The 15,093-nt window shown below is 32.2% G+C and overlaps 1 protein-coding gene across 5 annotated transcripts in view; it reads left to right on the plus strand.

The window, feature by feature from the left end:
- The window catches only part of LOC139097678 (uncharacterized), an 87,485-nt gene that overhangs the window by 55,070 nt on the left and 17,322 nt on the right, over window positions 1–15,093 (plus strand). For all 5 annotated transcript variants that reach the window (XM_070649588.1, XM_070649587.1, XM_070649586.1 and 2 more), the window contains exons 5-8: window positions 9,341–9,467; window positions 11,209–11,337; window positions 11,395–11,544; window positions 14,667–15,085. In XM_070649588.1, the coding sequence (XP_070505689.1) occupies window positions 9,341–9,467; window positions 11,209–11,337; window positions 11,395–11,544; window positions 14,667–15,085 (825 nt within the window). The remainder of the gene's footprint in view (window positions 1–9,340; window positions 9,468–11,208; window positions 11,338–11,394; window positions 11,545–14,666; window positions 15,086–15,093) is intronic.

Here is a 15,093-nt window from a genome sequence, read left to right on the forward strand (position 1 = left end):
TTCGTTATGTACTACATTAACGTTCTTAAGGAATATCAATGTTAAACATAAAGAACATTTTGTTTAAATGGGAATGCTCATAGCTAAGCATTTACCTGCTTCATTTAAAATAATAGATAATCATTTAAAGCATGAATATACTCAAAACTCTCATATTTCCATCAATATATCAATTTAATAGTTAAATATTCCATCCTGAAATGTTATTATTATTTTTATGTGAACATTCATTCACAATTGCATCCAACACTTCTTACTTGGTTCACTAACAGGAGGAAAAACGAATAGAATCATAGAAAAAAGCAGCACCAAAAGATTTGCTCTATGTGAGACTTTTTTTTTACGATCAAAATCACATTTTGGATGGAAAATGGGTAAAGAAGCAATAACAGCATCTTGTTGTCGTAATGCTTTTCTATTCTTTTCTTATGTTATGGATGGTATGTCTTAAAAAAAATAAGTAGCTCAACAGAACCTTTTTGAATGCCAATGCTGTTTATTTAATTTAATGGCACACTCTCAGCATGAATTCTTTTCTCACTTCCAATTCTTGTGCTGTTTGTGAATGAAAAGCAACAAAAAAGGGGTTTGAAGATGTAAAAAGTTGTACTTGAGGTAGGATTCACGTTTCATTTTCATCTCCTACTTTTTTTTTGTTCCACGAGTGAATTAATTGATGTTGTAGAGAAAAATGAGAATGGAACTTCCTTTTTTTCACAAACAGAATTGAAAGTGAATTTTTTTTTTTTCGTTCCTAAATACCTTCCCATTATCGTCTCTTCATCCAGAATATGCCTTGTATTTTTCTATAGGGATGATTTTTTTCCTGCCTTAATTTCATTTAATTGTGCTGAAAATGTTGCTTTTTATTTAACTAGCTTTTTACTGCTATGCTGCATATTGTTTTGTATCCCCTTTTTTTGAAATTGAGTTTTTATTACAGTCTGGATGTGAGGTGAATGTTTTAGTTTTGTCTGTTTTGGACGAACTTAATTGAACAAAGAATTGGATCATGTTTAATATTGATTTTATAGATAGTTCATTGACTTTTCTGAGGTAGTTATGATTAAGCTTGTATGACAATATTCTCAATATTCAATTATGTTACTTATTGAATGCATAATTACCAGCAAGGGGTGTAGCCAGAGGTATTTTAAGGATCAATCTATTCTGAATAGCACAAGGCTAATCAAATCCGAAATCTGCAACTAGTAACAATAGCAATGCTAAACTAGCATGATGATGGATTTACATCAAATTCGGCACCAAGTCAGAGTCACAGAGTTATCAAATGACTTAAAACCTAGAACATGCTACTTATAGTTAAGACCAAAAATACTTGATTAATGGCATTCCTAACGGTTCCCTGGGCATGTGTTTCCTTCATTTCCTTTAAAGCTCGGCCAAATACCGCAAATTTGAGTTTACTGCATTTTAAAGTCATAAGCCAACAAATTAAGGTTACAAATTAGACAATAGGCTGTATTGACAGTTCATCAAAGGATGCAGGCCTACTTTTTTGAACGAACCCTAATTTCCATGCATCAAAACATCCGATTCACTTCACCCATCAGTAGAGACTTACCATTACTCTTCAAAATGCGCCTTAACTCTCCCTAACAAATCCCAACTTAAGCATCCCAACTTCTTATTCCCTTTCATCTTGCGTTCTTTCACAACGTACAATTTTCTGGCAGTGGTGTTGAGTTGACAATTTCATTAAAGTAATTGGTCGCAATTTTCTGTTATTACAATTCTGATTTATTCCCTATTCCTTTATTCATTCATTTTCATTTCACTTTCATTGTCTTTTTCTCACTTTCCATTTTTGTCACCATCTCTCTCCTTATGTTGAAATGAGTATATAGGAACAAGGAACAGAATATTTTTGTTTTTATTGTGATTTATGTGAATGTTACTATAAGACAATTAATTGTCATGGGAAATGTGAATGTTAAACAAAATGAAGACGTGAATATGGAGGCTATAATGTTTGTTATAATCACTCTCTAAAAATTTCATTCAGCACATTTATATGCCAGACATCGCACTTGTTTTAACATGAGCATTTTATGCTAATAACATTGACAATTATTTATAAATTTAATGTTAATGTTGAGCTTGAGAAAAATGGCTAGATTTAAAGTTAAGAAGGGGATTTTTTTGTGCTGTAAGATTCTCAAAGTGCTGAGGGGTTAGATCTACATAATTAAATTGTGAATCTTAAATTACAGACAGAAAGTTTAGAACATTTTAATTTAATCTCTAATCTCACCCAAAACCTATTAATTTTTACTTCCATTTAAGCTACATTAAAATATCTCAAAAATGTCATTTCCATTCCAAAACGCCTGCATCTGAACCAAGAATTCCCAAACTAAAATATTATATTAAAAAGATACAGCTCATATTACAAGCATCGAACAGCTTAAAGTGATAATAACACTAACAATTAAAATAAATAGTCATACATATGAGTCGAAAAGACACTATTATCCATGATAAGCCAAATATGTAATGTGTCAGCTACACAGACATATAAAAAGTTATTTTATTGCAAAAACTATCAAGTCATTAAAGTTATCTAACTTGAAAACTTAATGAAAATGTTGCTTTTTTTAATTCGACCCTATGAAGCAGTGTTGTGTAACCTGTTATTTTGAACTAAAACTTTGGTGACAAGAATTGACAGAAAACGCACATGCCATGCGGTTTGAGGCATTTTTAAAAATTTTGGGTGGATGTCAGCTCATTGGTTGCCTGCCACAACCATAAACAAACAGTTTTTAATATTTTGCTAGGGTGTATCTGCAGAAATGTCATTTTGAGAAGTCTTAATGCTTTTGAATTACACTGAAGTCCCGAATCAGGTCTTTTGCATTCTACAGCTCTCCTAGAATTAATGATTAGAGTCAACAACCAAATTCTATACGGACTTGAACCGATTTTAGTCAGTTTTTCCATACAAACAACGAGTTGACCTTCTTATCTTCGATCTTACTTATATACTTCTTTGGCTGGGACGGATGTGCACCGATTACCAAGTGAAGCGAACACCTAGAGTCAGCTATATCCTTCGAGAACTTCTGTCGACATCGTCTTCTACCAAAAACAAATCCCAATCCCCAAAAAATCTTCCCAAAATCACTCAAAGGATAAATATTTCAAGCACATTGTGTGATAATTCGTAGCGCAAACATTTTTACAGCCTTAACATTCATCCGAAAAAAAAGTAATGAAATTTAAAGCAAGAAAATGGCAACAGCGAAAAAATTTAATGACCCCCAAGAGTGACATTCAGCTCTAAAGCTCTTCTTTTTTGGTGTGCTAGAAAAATTCATACATGAGAGTAGGAGAAAAGAAGAAAATAAAATATGCAAATAATTTTTACTTTTTTTTTTTTTGGCATTTTTTGGCTGTTTTATATTGTTTGGTGATGCTTTGAAGGTTGAAGACTAGAAGTTTTAAATTGTAAAAATTCATGGTAATTATTTTTAATGATTTGTAATATTTTACTTGGAAATGATGAGAAGTAGTGAAGCAAAACTGAGATTGTGAGGCACAATCTTAAGCTATCCGAACGGTAGGATGCGGAAAAATGTAATTTTTTACGGTGTCGTCAGACTGTTTTGTAGAATGCAAAAGCAACAACGTTCCAGAAGTCATCCGATATAGAAAAAGTGAAAAATCCGGCTTCAGTCAGATCAGCTTCAGAGAAATTCAGCTTTTGGCCAGACTCATGCTGATCTAGAAGTTAACTAGCTGACCAGCAAGGGATTTTAGGAAGTGCCGAATGTGTCTTTATGCTTTTCTGTTTGCATGATGACATAGCCAAAGTCACTACGTTCCCTAATGACATCCGGTGTAAAAAAAATGGAAAATCACGTTCGATTCTGTAAAATCTGGCCTTAGGTCAAAATCATGTCAGTCTGGAACCAGATTATTCATCATTGTGTATTGTCAAATGATATTTTATCAGGACAGCAGGCAATTTATATGTACAATCGCTTGAAAACTGCCATTAACTCCCATTAACCAATTCAATCTCAAAAAAGCAACAATTGGAACAAAATCCAAAAATTATCCTCAATAGTATTAAAAAATTTAACCTTTTTTTCCTCTCCCAAAAGCCAACTAGACACAACGAAAGCAATTTTTTTAATTCATTCCTTAATCTCTTCCTTCTCATCAGACAATTATAAAAATATTAAGAAATAAAACAGTGCGAATTAGGTGAAGGCCACTTGCTTGTTGTATAACTTCTTATAAATAGAATGTGAAAAAATAAATAATAAGACAAAAGACGAATGAGAATGAAAGAAGTAAGAAGAAGGCAGTCAAATAAGAAGAAAATATCAAGTGATTCATTCAGTCAAGTGAGGAGAAGCAAAAAAAAAAAATAAGCAAATTAATAATGAGCAAGCTACTTTTCTTGTCTTTCCAGCAGAATGAAATTCGCTACAATTCAGATGGAAGCATGAACATGAAAAAAAAAAAAATTATGAGAAGTGAGATCTTGAGATCATTGAATGAATTTATTTTCATCATCAGCAACAATGCCACATATCTGGTATATTTAAATAATAAATGACTTCCGTTGTTATATTTTGGCTCTGAGTTTTCATTCATCTAGACATTATATTGTGGTTCATGTTGCTGGATAGATCATGTATCACTTTTTGGTGTACAGAATGTTGATGATGAATTTTTTTGGTGGTTGATGCTGGTGGGTGGCTCAAAATAGCAACTGAATATTTTAATTGAATGGATAGAGTCGATTTTTAGCAAGCTTTAGATTGAGGCTTTTGAAAAATTTAAGTGGATCCATTCTGATAGTATGCAATGGATTTTGTGAGTGATACTGAATTTCTGGTGATGTGTAGCATTTTAGGAGATTAATACTTACTTACTTACTGTAACCATGCTTCAATGTGAAACTTAGGTTGCAACAAAATGCTTTCCATGTAAATGACTCTGTTGCTGGCTCTGTCATCTAGTTTATACAAATTCTCTATCCACACATTAAGCTTACATTCTTTCATCACTGTTCTGCGTCATGTTGCTTTTGGACTGAGCGTAAAGTCAATAAGGATTTTACATTGAAAAGTCGATTCAAGTCAACTCGACTTCATACAAAATTTGAGTCAGCTTCAAGCTCTCTTTTTGGATTTCCAATTCGTCTTTTGTCTTACGAATTCCTACCAACGGCGGTGTAACAAACTTTTGATTATATCCCAGCATTCACATACTTTTAGCAAAGTGTGTGTCTAATCCTGTCGTACTTCCTCATCTGAATGTCTTTATTAATGTCTTGAGAATCTGTTAATTTTAGAAGCTTCTTTTAAAATCTAGAAATGTAAAATTGGATTTACATTTAGTAAAATCCGGGCTAAATTTAAACACAGGCCGATCTTTGCCGAATTTTTGTGCTTTCCTCTGTCATGTGCCTTCCAATTTAATGACTTTTATGATAACTTACTATAGACTAATAGACTAATAGCTTTAACATTATATCGATTGTGTTATGGCCACTGTCATTGAAATAGGATCCAGTGTCAGGTTATCTGACGAATCTAACCATAAATATGCCTTTTTGAGAATTTATATTGAATAAATATTGAAGACAAAAGCTCAAAATAGACAATTATGTTGTATTAGGAGGATTTTGTGGTAAATCTGTTTTTCTAAATTCGAGAAACAGCTGTTCGTGTCTTTGATTCCCTCTTAGTCATATTTTGTTTGATTATAAAGACATTAACCTCGATTATGAGTACATAATCCTCCATGCATATGTATTGTTCTCACAAAGAAAAAGGTTATAAACCCATAAAAATCCATAATTTCCAACTTTACACCTGAATATACAAAAGATTCATTCACTTGACGTTCCAAAGTTGCTCACATAAATTCTTTAAAGTTTATGGTAATTTCCTAATGAATTTATGTGAATATTTTATTGAAATCACTTAAAATGCTTGCTACCTCAGAACTTCTTCGTTTTTACATTTTTACGGATTCTTTTTTCAGTTCCATAAAAACTCCACAAGAAAGTTAAGAAAAAAAAAGGTTTTCCACATGAAAATTTCTTCATCGGATGAACATAATTTTTCCCCAATGTCACACAAAAATGTTTCTTTCTCATAAGCAAAATGTATAAAAAGGGAATGGTAATAAATTAAAAAGTGAGAAGGAGAAAAAAAAACCTTTTTTTGTGCTTCTTTTTCCATCTTCTTACCTTGATATCTCACATTCACATATATACATGCTAGCTAACTATCTATAACATAATTTTCTGCCCAAAAATTTATTTAAATGGGTCAGATTGAACCATCCAATATATGAGAATATGTGTCTGGTTTTAGAGATTTTTACATAAAATTTAATATGTTCACAACATTGTAAGGATTTTATCATCAAATTATGTCATTGTTGCCATTGTTATGCTCTCTCTTTTTTTTCATAAAATGTTTTGTTTTATTAAGCAAAACATAACTTTTATTTACTCTAATTCCATTGACTTTGGTGCTTTTTGCTCATTTATTATGTTACATAAATGGATGCTAGACGTAAGCTTGTTAAAGTTAAAGCTGATTCATTAAAAATCTTATTTTAGCTATTTTAGATGGTTTTTATGAATTCTTGTTTTGTAACCTTTGGTGAGATTTAGTTTTAACGGATGTGGAAGTGATGTAAATCAAAGAAGTTTTTATGGCCAACTATTTGGACTTTTCAGTGTAATTAGCTAATTGAAATTGCTATCTTCAAATTTACCTTTTTTTTCAAAAAACTTATACTTACTTATCAAATGGACTGCAGCCTTACTTGATACGTGTTTGGCACTCAAAACAAGGCAAAATTCTTGAATAATCTTGTACGGCACTTTGTTGATCCAGCTTATACAGAATAATAATTTGGGGACATGAAGGTGGCGCGAGAGCTATGCAGGTGTGACACTAGCATGAGCCCAGACTTTACTGAATTTAGCCCAACATAAGAGTTAGGGAGTGGCACATTTTGTGAATCCTTGTTCTATATGCAGTATATTCTATAACGATAATGCATTTAGATATCTGAAATTGATGAGAATCAAACTCATGCACTCACAAAAAGATTGAGAAAGATATCCGGTTTATTGCCTAACCTCTCGTCCATAGACCTCAAATACTCTCACACTGGCAGAATCACCTTAAAACTCAACAACTTTAAATAAAATCTCATCACCCTTTAAACAATCTTAAAGCTTCAAAATCATATTTTCTTTTCAACCTCCACCTAAGGCTCAAACTCAATCATTCAATGCCATTTTCATCGTATAAGCAATGTCAAGGCTAAAAATCTACTTTTTACTTAAGATTCTCTTCTTATTTGATTGCATCTTTTTCTTCTCTGCTCCATCATACGCTACGTTATGAAAAAATGATAAACATTCAATCTTTTTGCTTACAATTTTTGTCAGTTTCTGAGTTCGTAATGATTGAAACCATTTCACTGTCAAGAAAAATATATCAAATATTCATGATCATCATTTGGATGATGAGATAAAATATTTATTTTAGTTTTGGGCTGCGTTGACTGTGAATTAAAAAATTGTCATTAAATAATTGGAAATTAAGAAATTGTGTTAATATGGGCATGAGATAGTTTGACTAAACTAAAATACTAAGCACGACTCGACAGGATATTGGGAATATTTTATACAATTTTGTGAAACCTTTTGAACATTAAGAAAAGTTTCAAGCATATATTTAGCTCAAACAGTGTTCGCTAGATCATTTTATGATGATTTTGATTCATTTCCATAGCAAATAATGCGATTCGCTGCATTAGGCTGCTCAGGTATGGACTTACTTACTTAATTCGCTAACCGTATAGATCGTTGACTTCCATCTGCCAATTACCAATACCAAGTGCAATACTGTCTCTATCGATAGCTTCCTCCAAAAAGTTCTTTGCTCGTACACGAGCTATTTTACCATCTAAAAAGTCAGATTTAAAGACCCTACCGCTCGGTTAGCAATGCTTTTGAAATTACACAGACTTGTCATAGATGCTAAACTTGACAAAACCCTTCAATCATTCATTGTCTTCCCAAAAATCCATCAAATTTCAAAAAAGCACAAAAAAGACTTTTAAAAAAATTGAAATAAAAAGTCAAGCAATATGAGAGAATAAATCAAAACTTTTCATTATCCTTATGTCATCAGCAGATGACAAAAAAAAAACTGACATTCAGCTAGATGATGCTAAATGTTACTTGAGTTGTCTCATTGTGTTGAAATGTTCCTTCATTGTCAGTGTTTGAGAACGGAAAAAAATTATGAAAATAAAACTTTTTTCAAGTCATTGAGGCGTTCATTAAAAAACGGAACTAAGGGAAATTAAATGCAAAGGAAATATAAAAAAATGGGAGCAAAACTTTTAATGCAAAAAATGATGGAAAGTGATGCAAGATTATGCATAAAAGGAATGGCAAAGTTGAATTGTTTATCAATAATAGTTGACAATGAGAATAGCAACTCGAGAGTCTATTTTTAAGTCTTCATCAAGTATTTTTATTGATTATTGTTGGACATTTTTATTGAAATACATAATCAATTGTTAAGGCATGAAAGCATAAAAGCATGATGCTGCGATATTCCATTGTTGGAGAAAATATTAAATTAAATTTTTCCGAGAAATATGAAATGTAATAAAATTTTTTAATAAATGACGAATTTTCATTTTTCCAGTGAATCTTATTGTAAATGTCATCGAGGCAAAAGAAACTGGGTGAAACTTATTTTTAAATTAAAATGTTCTGGAACTTTTTAAAGCATTCTGGAAGTTTTTACATTTTTTAAAGCTGTCGTTCACAAAAATGCAATAAATAATTGGATTTAGGACCTGCTTCAATGAAAAAATGTATGTTCTAATACTTACTTTGTTAATAGATCACTTGTGATTCATGGATTTCCTTGGATGGTACCTGAAGCTGGCATTTTAGCTGGAACCGCATGATAATCTAAAAAATCGAAAAAAATGTTGAATCTATTAATAACTGTTGTCGTGTAACAAGGCAAAATACAATCCCGAGCGACACAAACAAAGAAAGTTCCGTTATGGAGCTTTTAAGGCTGCACTAAACCATTTTTATTATCATCAAATGTAAGCCACCTATTTTTGCCTTCTTCATTTGTGTCGGGAATTTACCAAAAAATCGGGGTTACTCAACTCTCGAACTCCATAACTCAATTTCCTCTATGAAACCATTAATAAATATGTATAAACTTAAAAATGTATAAAATTCCCTAAAAGCTTAAATAACTTAACTAATAAAATTAAATTTTCTGTATTGTTCTAGGTTATGGTCACATTGCGCCCAAAACCATTCCAGGAAAGATATCAACAATATTCTATGCAATTGTAGGGATTCCATTAATGTTGCTATGTCTATCTAACATTGGTGACATAATGGCCAGTTCGTTCAGGTAATATATTTGAGGAGTTTTGTTTTATGATTGAAGGCAAAGGTCATAGAAATCTTCCTTATATTCTCAATGGTACCAATGAGTTCACTAGGTACCGTAAAATACTCATTGAGCATATGCTATTATGTTGGGGTTCATTTATCAAATTGAAGTCAAAGCACAGAGTGAGTGGACAAAATTCGTTATAATTAGTTAAAGGTAAGTTGGTGACTAGCTCAAACGGTATTTTGTCTATTCAGGAAATATGTCAGTCAAGATTTAAATGCTATAGTTCTTTAAACAAGCATAGATTTTTTCTGTCTGGAAGTTGAGATTCATACAAACTATTTTAAGTTGTGAAACAAAAGGAATTTCATGAAAAAATGCTGACATGAATAGTTAATCTTGTTCATGCTTTATCTTCGCCATCATTGCCATCAATACTGTTATTCAGCATTTAAACCATGATAATTTAAATAAGCCATGATTTATGTACGATGCATTTATGTTCAGCTCATATTAACTCATATAGTATTCTCTTCATAAATCACATTTTGACCTTATGGTCAGTTTTTGAATATGTTAACAAAAATTAACTGGCATTGAGTCTGAATATTTGAACAAGTTCTGCTGATGGATTAAATATCCATTATTTGATGATTTTTTATTGATTATCTGCTGCGATAATTTTGTATTTTGACTGCAAACTAAAGTTTCAACAGTTCTAATTGCAAACAATCCTAATTTCTAAAATTTTCGCTGATATTGACAATAATTTATAATTCAAGGCCTGATTGTTGATTTTTGATTTAGGAACCATTTCATTCAAGCATCCAAAAATCCGCAGCATTCCATTCTCTTTGTGAGCCACTAATCATTACTAATGTATCAGCCATCACAGCACAAACTAGTCTCTTTTGTGAAATTTTTTACACATAAAGCATGAAAAATCAGCATCAAATATTTGAGAATTCTCATGAATATATTTATTGCCAAGCGCTAGAAAATAGTGATACACAAAGTACAGACATAAAAAGTACAAACATTCACAATGAGTGAATATGAATCTCGTCGCATAAAACAACATGTGAACCAGAAAGAAAGTACACAATTCTCCTTTTTCTTCATCCTTATTTGGCATTTGCTATGGAAAATCAGATTGTTGTTATTCAAATCACATCGTATTTTCATTATGAAGTTTCACTTGTGCCGCGCACTACTACTCATTCAGCTATTTGTTGCGATGCTTCAATACAACTTTTCAAGCATATAGTATTATGTTGAATACGATAGATGTGCAAGCACGTCCAATCAGCAACACAATATACAATATGTAGAAAGTGAGAGATGCTACACAAAAAAGTAGCGGTTTTAGGATGGAAAATGAAATAAAATAAAAAATTGTAATCTTCTTTTCCCGATGACATTAAATCAAATAGTTCTTGACAGACGCTGATATAGAATTTCCTGTTACTATATGGATCGTGATTTAAAGTTTACAATTGAATTTTGAGGCTTAAAAAAGTTTTTTGCGGCATGAAAAATAATCAAAATTGAATGTGAATTTTTTGGCATGTCCAATACAGCATCTGTGGGATATATTTAAAATGTTTGAGGATTAACTGAGCTAGAATAAAATTGAGTTGAACAAGCTGCTTCACTTCATGTTGATTGAATGACCAAACCCTAAATGCATTGATTTGCTTCTATTTATGTAGTTTTTTAATCAATTTTTTACCTTAAATGAATTAAATATTTGCAGATTCATATATTGGCGAGTCTGCTGCTACGTCTGCACACGTGAACCAAAAAAACAACAAAAACGACGAATGATGATGAGGCGCCAACAGCTGCAACAACAGCAACAGCTTGCTCTTCAAGAACGCTCCTCGTGAGTTCAATTCTGTTCCTCATTGATTTATTTTAAAATTCAATTAAAAAATTCCAGACGTTATTCAGGACGCTCAAATCAAGCATCAATGAGACGATCAATGAGAGCATCACAACGTTCAACGGATTCTGGCATTGATCCATATTATGAGAGGGGACAGGATGATAAAGGTAGAATGGGTCATGCATATTCTGACATGGATTGCAGGTATGATATAAAAATTTTTTTTGGAATATTTTCATATGCTCAACCACAAAACTGATTTTTCTCACCTCCGATAAAAAACATCAACGATTCACTTGTGACTATTTACATTTTCTCATGTATGTGACTGCCAACTTGTTTTGCATTTTACACTGAATTTTATTTCAATTGTGGGGAGGTGTATTTTAGTTTTTCAAGAATTAATGGCCTTTTTGTAGTTGTTTCTGAGGTCAACGCTATAAATTTAATTCCTTTAAAATCGATGAAAATTTTCCGTACCCAAAAAAAAAAACGTTTTTCCCAAAATTGTGCAATAGAAAATTAAAATTGAAAATCGAAAATGCATCGTCAATGGCAGTTACGACAATGAATAGAAAATTGGAATTGGAAAATGTCGGAAAATATTGAATAGTAAAATATGTAAATGTAAATGAAGTTATCATGCCTTATTTATCATCATGGAAAATAATGTTATGTTACGCTGATGTCAGTACTGTACATGTTTTTATTTGAGGCATCACAATCATATAAAATTGTAGATATATATATAAAATAGAGTAGAAGAGATAAGAGAGACGAGATAAATTGATTGAGAAAATAATTGGCAGAAAAATAGGATCATTTTCATTGATGTCATTCAATATCCATTATGCTATAATGATTATGATGATGACGATGATTATGTGCGATTATTCATTAATTTTAATGAAGAGAAATTTTCTCGATGGAGCTGATTAAACCTCTTTTACTTGCATGATTGTAATGGAATACTTCAATTATATTTATTTTGTTGGATTATTTCGTTTGTAAGGTGCAACAATTTATATAGACAGTTTTAGCATTCTTGGATCTAGTTACATGCTTTATATTGATTGATGAATTTTTTATAAATTATTATGCTAATTTATAGCATGTTTTTTAGATTATGCTGTAAAATATATGAATGAATCCCAAGCAACATGACTTATTCGGTAAGGCACCGCTATATTGTCATGCTGACGGCCAAATGTCAATATGACATGGAATAGGGGCATAGTCAGATAGTTTTTTGCATAAAATACAAACATTTAGGGTTGATTTTGGCAATTTTGTTTCTTTTTTTTTTTTTGGGTTTATGACCCACGAGCAACCCCTGGATAGGCCCTTGTCATGGAAGTATCCACAAAGAGCCGAGATGACTATTTTTAATGGCGTACCATTTTCCAGTATACATCAGGGGTATCTAGACTTTATTTTCGTCATGACCTCGTGTTTGCGCTCACCTTGGTTAACCACGACCAGTAAGCCGCGACATGAGGTGCAGCATTTTTTTTTAATTCAACATACTGGTGTGATGTGGCACCCCGTTTTGGTCAATACAGGCCCAAAGAAGAGCAAAGAGGATGCTCTCGATACCTTGTTCATCTTTAATACATATCCCAGATCAGCATACTCATAAGCGTTGCTCTCACCTTACTCTACTCATGAGAGCACACTCTTTACCTTCTAGGATGGCATTAATAAAGGAACATAAGGTTCCAATACAAACTAAATCTAAACAATACTTAAATCTAAATCCTTTTAGCGATTACAATTCAGAATACATAATTATATAATAATTGCTCAACAACAACCATTTCCACAACAAAATTTACACATTTTATCGTTTAAATAAAGTGGAAAATATTCAAAATAATCCAATTTCATTTTGAAACCATCATTAAAATTTTCCATTAATTTTCAATTCATTTAAAATGTTGAATTTTTGGGAAATTAGAAGTTTATATCGGACAAAAGTAAAAAAAAAATAGAGTTAAAAGCCACAATGAATATAGTCCTGAAACATGCTCAAATCAGCCAGTGCACTTAGCAACATTATAGACGGTACGCGTTACCATAAAATTTAATTTTTTCAATTGCAAATATATGCTTATTTGCCATATGATTATTACCTGCAGCGTTCAATAAAAAAAAATGAAATGTACGCAATTTTCCGACCGACAATCAAATTGAACTAAATGTGAAACCGCAGGCAGGCAAGCAGTAGGCAATTTACTGTGCCTCATTAATTTCCTGATGATGTTGAAAAGTGGACGGGAAATATCTTTTTTTCTAATCCATGTTTATGGGGATTTGTGTGAAGTTAGACTTAATTTTTGAGGTTAGAATACTTTGTTGCCTTATTTTTTGGAAATCTGCTGATTCCAATAATTTTGAAAATATCCACAATAAATCAAGGGAACTCTCAACATCTACCTCCTACCGACATACTGATGCGATTTTTATTTGATGTATTTATTTAGAATGGCGGAAGATATCGAAGAAGATTTAATGCCTTATAATTCGAATACATTTTGTGAATTGACAAAATTGCTTTTCCTTCAAAATGTCCCATTCAACTTAAAATGTATTCCATAAGCGAGTAAGCATCAATAAATTTATATAAACGTATACAATATTTTTTTTTCATACATTTGACGACAATCATCATCATCTTAAAACCATAAATATTCGCTGTGTCACCCATTACAAATGTTTGTATATTATTGGGCAACAGACTGTTTGTTGCGTCCTCGAACTCACTCTCATATATGTGTTGTAATAGGACCATTACTGTAACATATAAAAATTCAGATGTCGTTTATTGTCGCTTTTGCTACTTGCTTTTATCCTTCATATTCTATCTCTGAAGTAACATCTTTGTCGGCTGTTACACTCATTGAATACTTAAAAAAATTATTGAAAACAAGGGAAAAACAGGCAGAACAATTGAAAGACAAAATGAAAATATTGATGGAATTATTATGATGAAGTTATTGGGTTGTTTGTGGCTTTATTGGGGGTGGGTATAGAGACGCATTTGAGTTTTCATGAATTTTAGCTCCATATGCATGATTTGAAATGAACCAGGCTAAGAAACTCCTCGGTAATCCATACAAATATCGCTAAATACCGCCAAATACAACGGAGTTTCTCAGCCTGAAAAAGGAACTTCCAAACTTGTAAGTTTCTCAACCTCCCAACTTCCTCATCATCACCCAAAACGCCAACCAAACAATCCACATCCTCCACCAACCAACCATCAATATTTAAACCCAAAGAAAATTGAAACAAAACAACATAAAATAATTTTTTATTATTTTCAGATACTCCGGAGCAAATGGTAACGGTGAACAACAGCAATTGTATTATGATGAGCGAGAGAAAATGCGTGGTCGATCATTACAACGCCCAAGACGTGAACAAATGCGTGATGGACGATTTGGACCTGGCGGTAATGGTGGTGGTCCATCATTATCATGCGATACACGTTATAGAAATGACAATCGATATGCTGATCGGCATACCGTTGATAGAGAGAGATTCCCAAACTATCAAAATGAACAGCTTTATGATAATGATTATGATGATGATGTTGAACAGCAAGGGGCGCACATATCAAGACGTGAAAGGATGAGAGAAAGAGAGAAGGAACCACCAAATAGACAGCATATGAGATATTCAGAAGATCGACAGATGGGTATGGATAGAATGGATAGATCTCCAAGGGTGTCACGTGGCGGACGTAAGTAT

Source organism: Chironomus tepperi, unplaced genomic scaffold (assembly GCF_022539635.2).
Source record: "Chironomus tepperi strain 1889 unplaced genomic scaffold, CSIRO-AGI_Ctep_v1 contig_427, whole genome shotgun sequence".
Classification (NCBI taxonomy): domain Eukaryota; kingdom Metazoa; phylum Arthropoda; class Insecta; order Diptera; family Chironomidae; genus Chironomus; species Chironomus tepperi.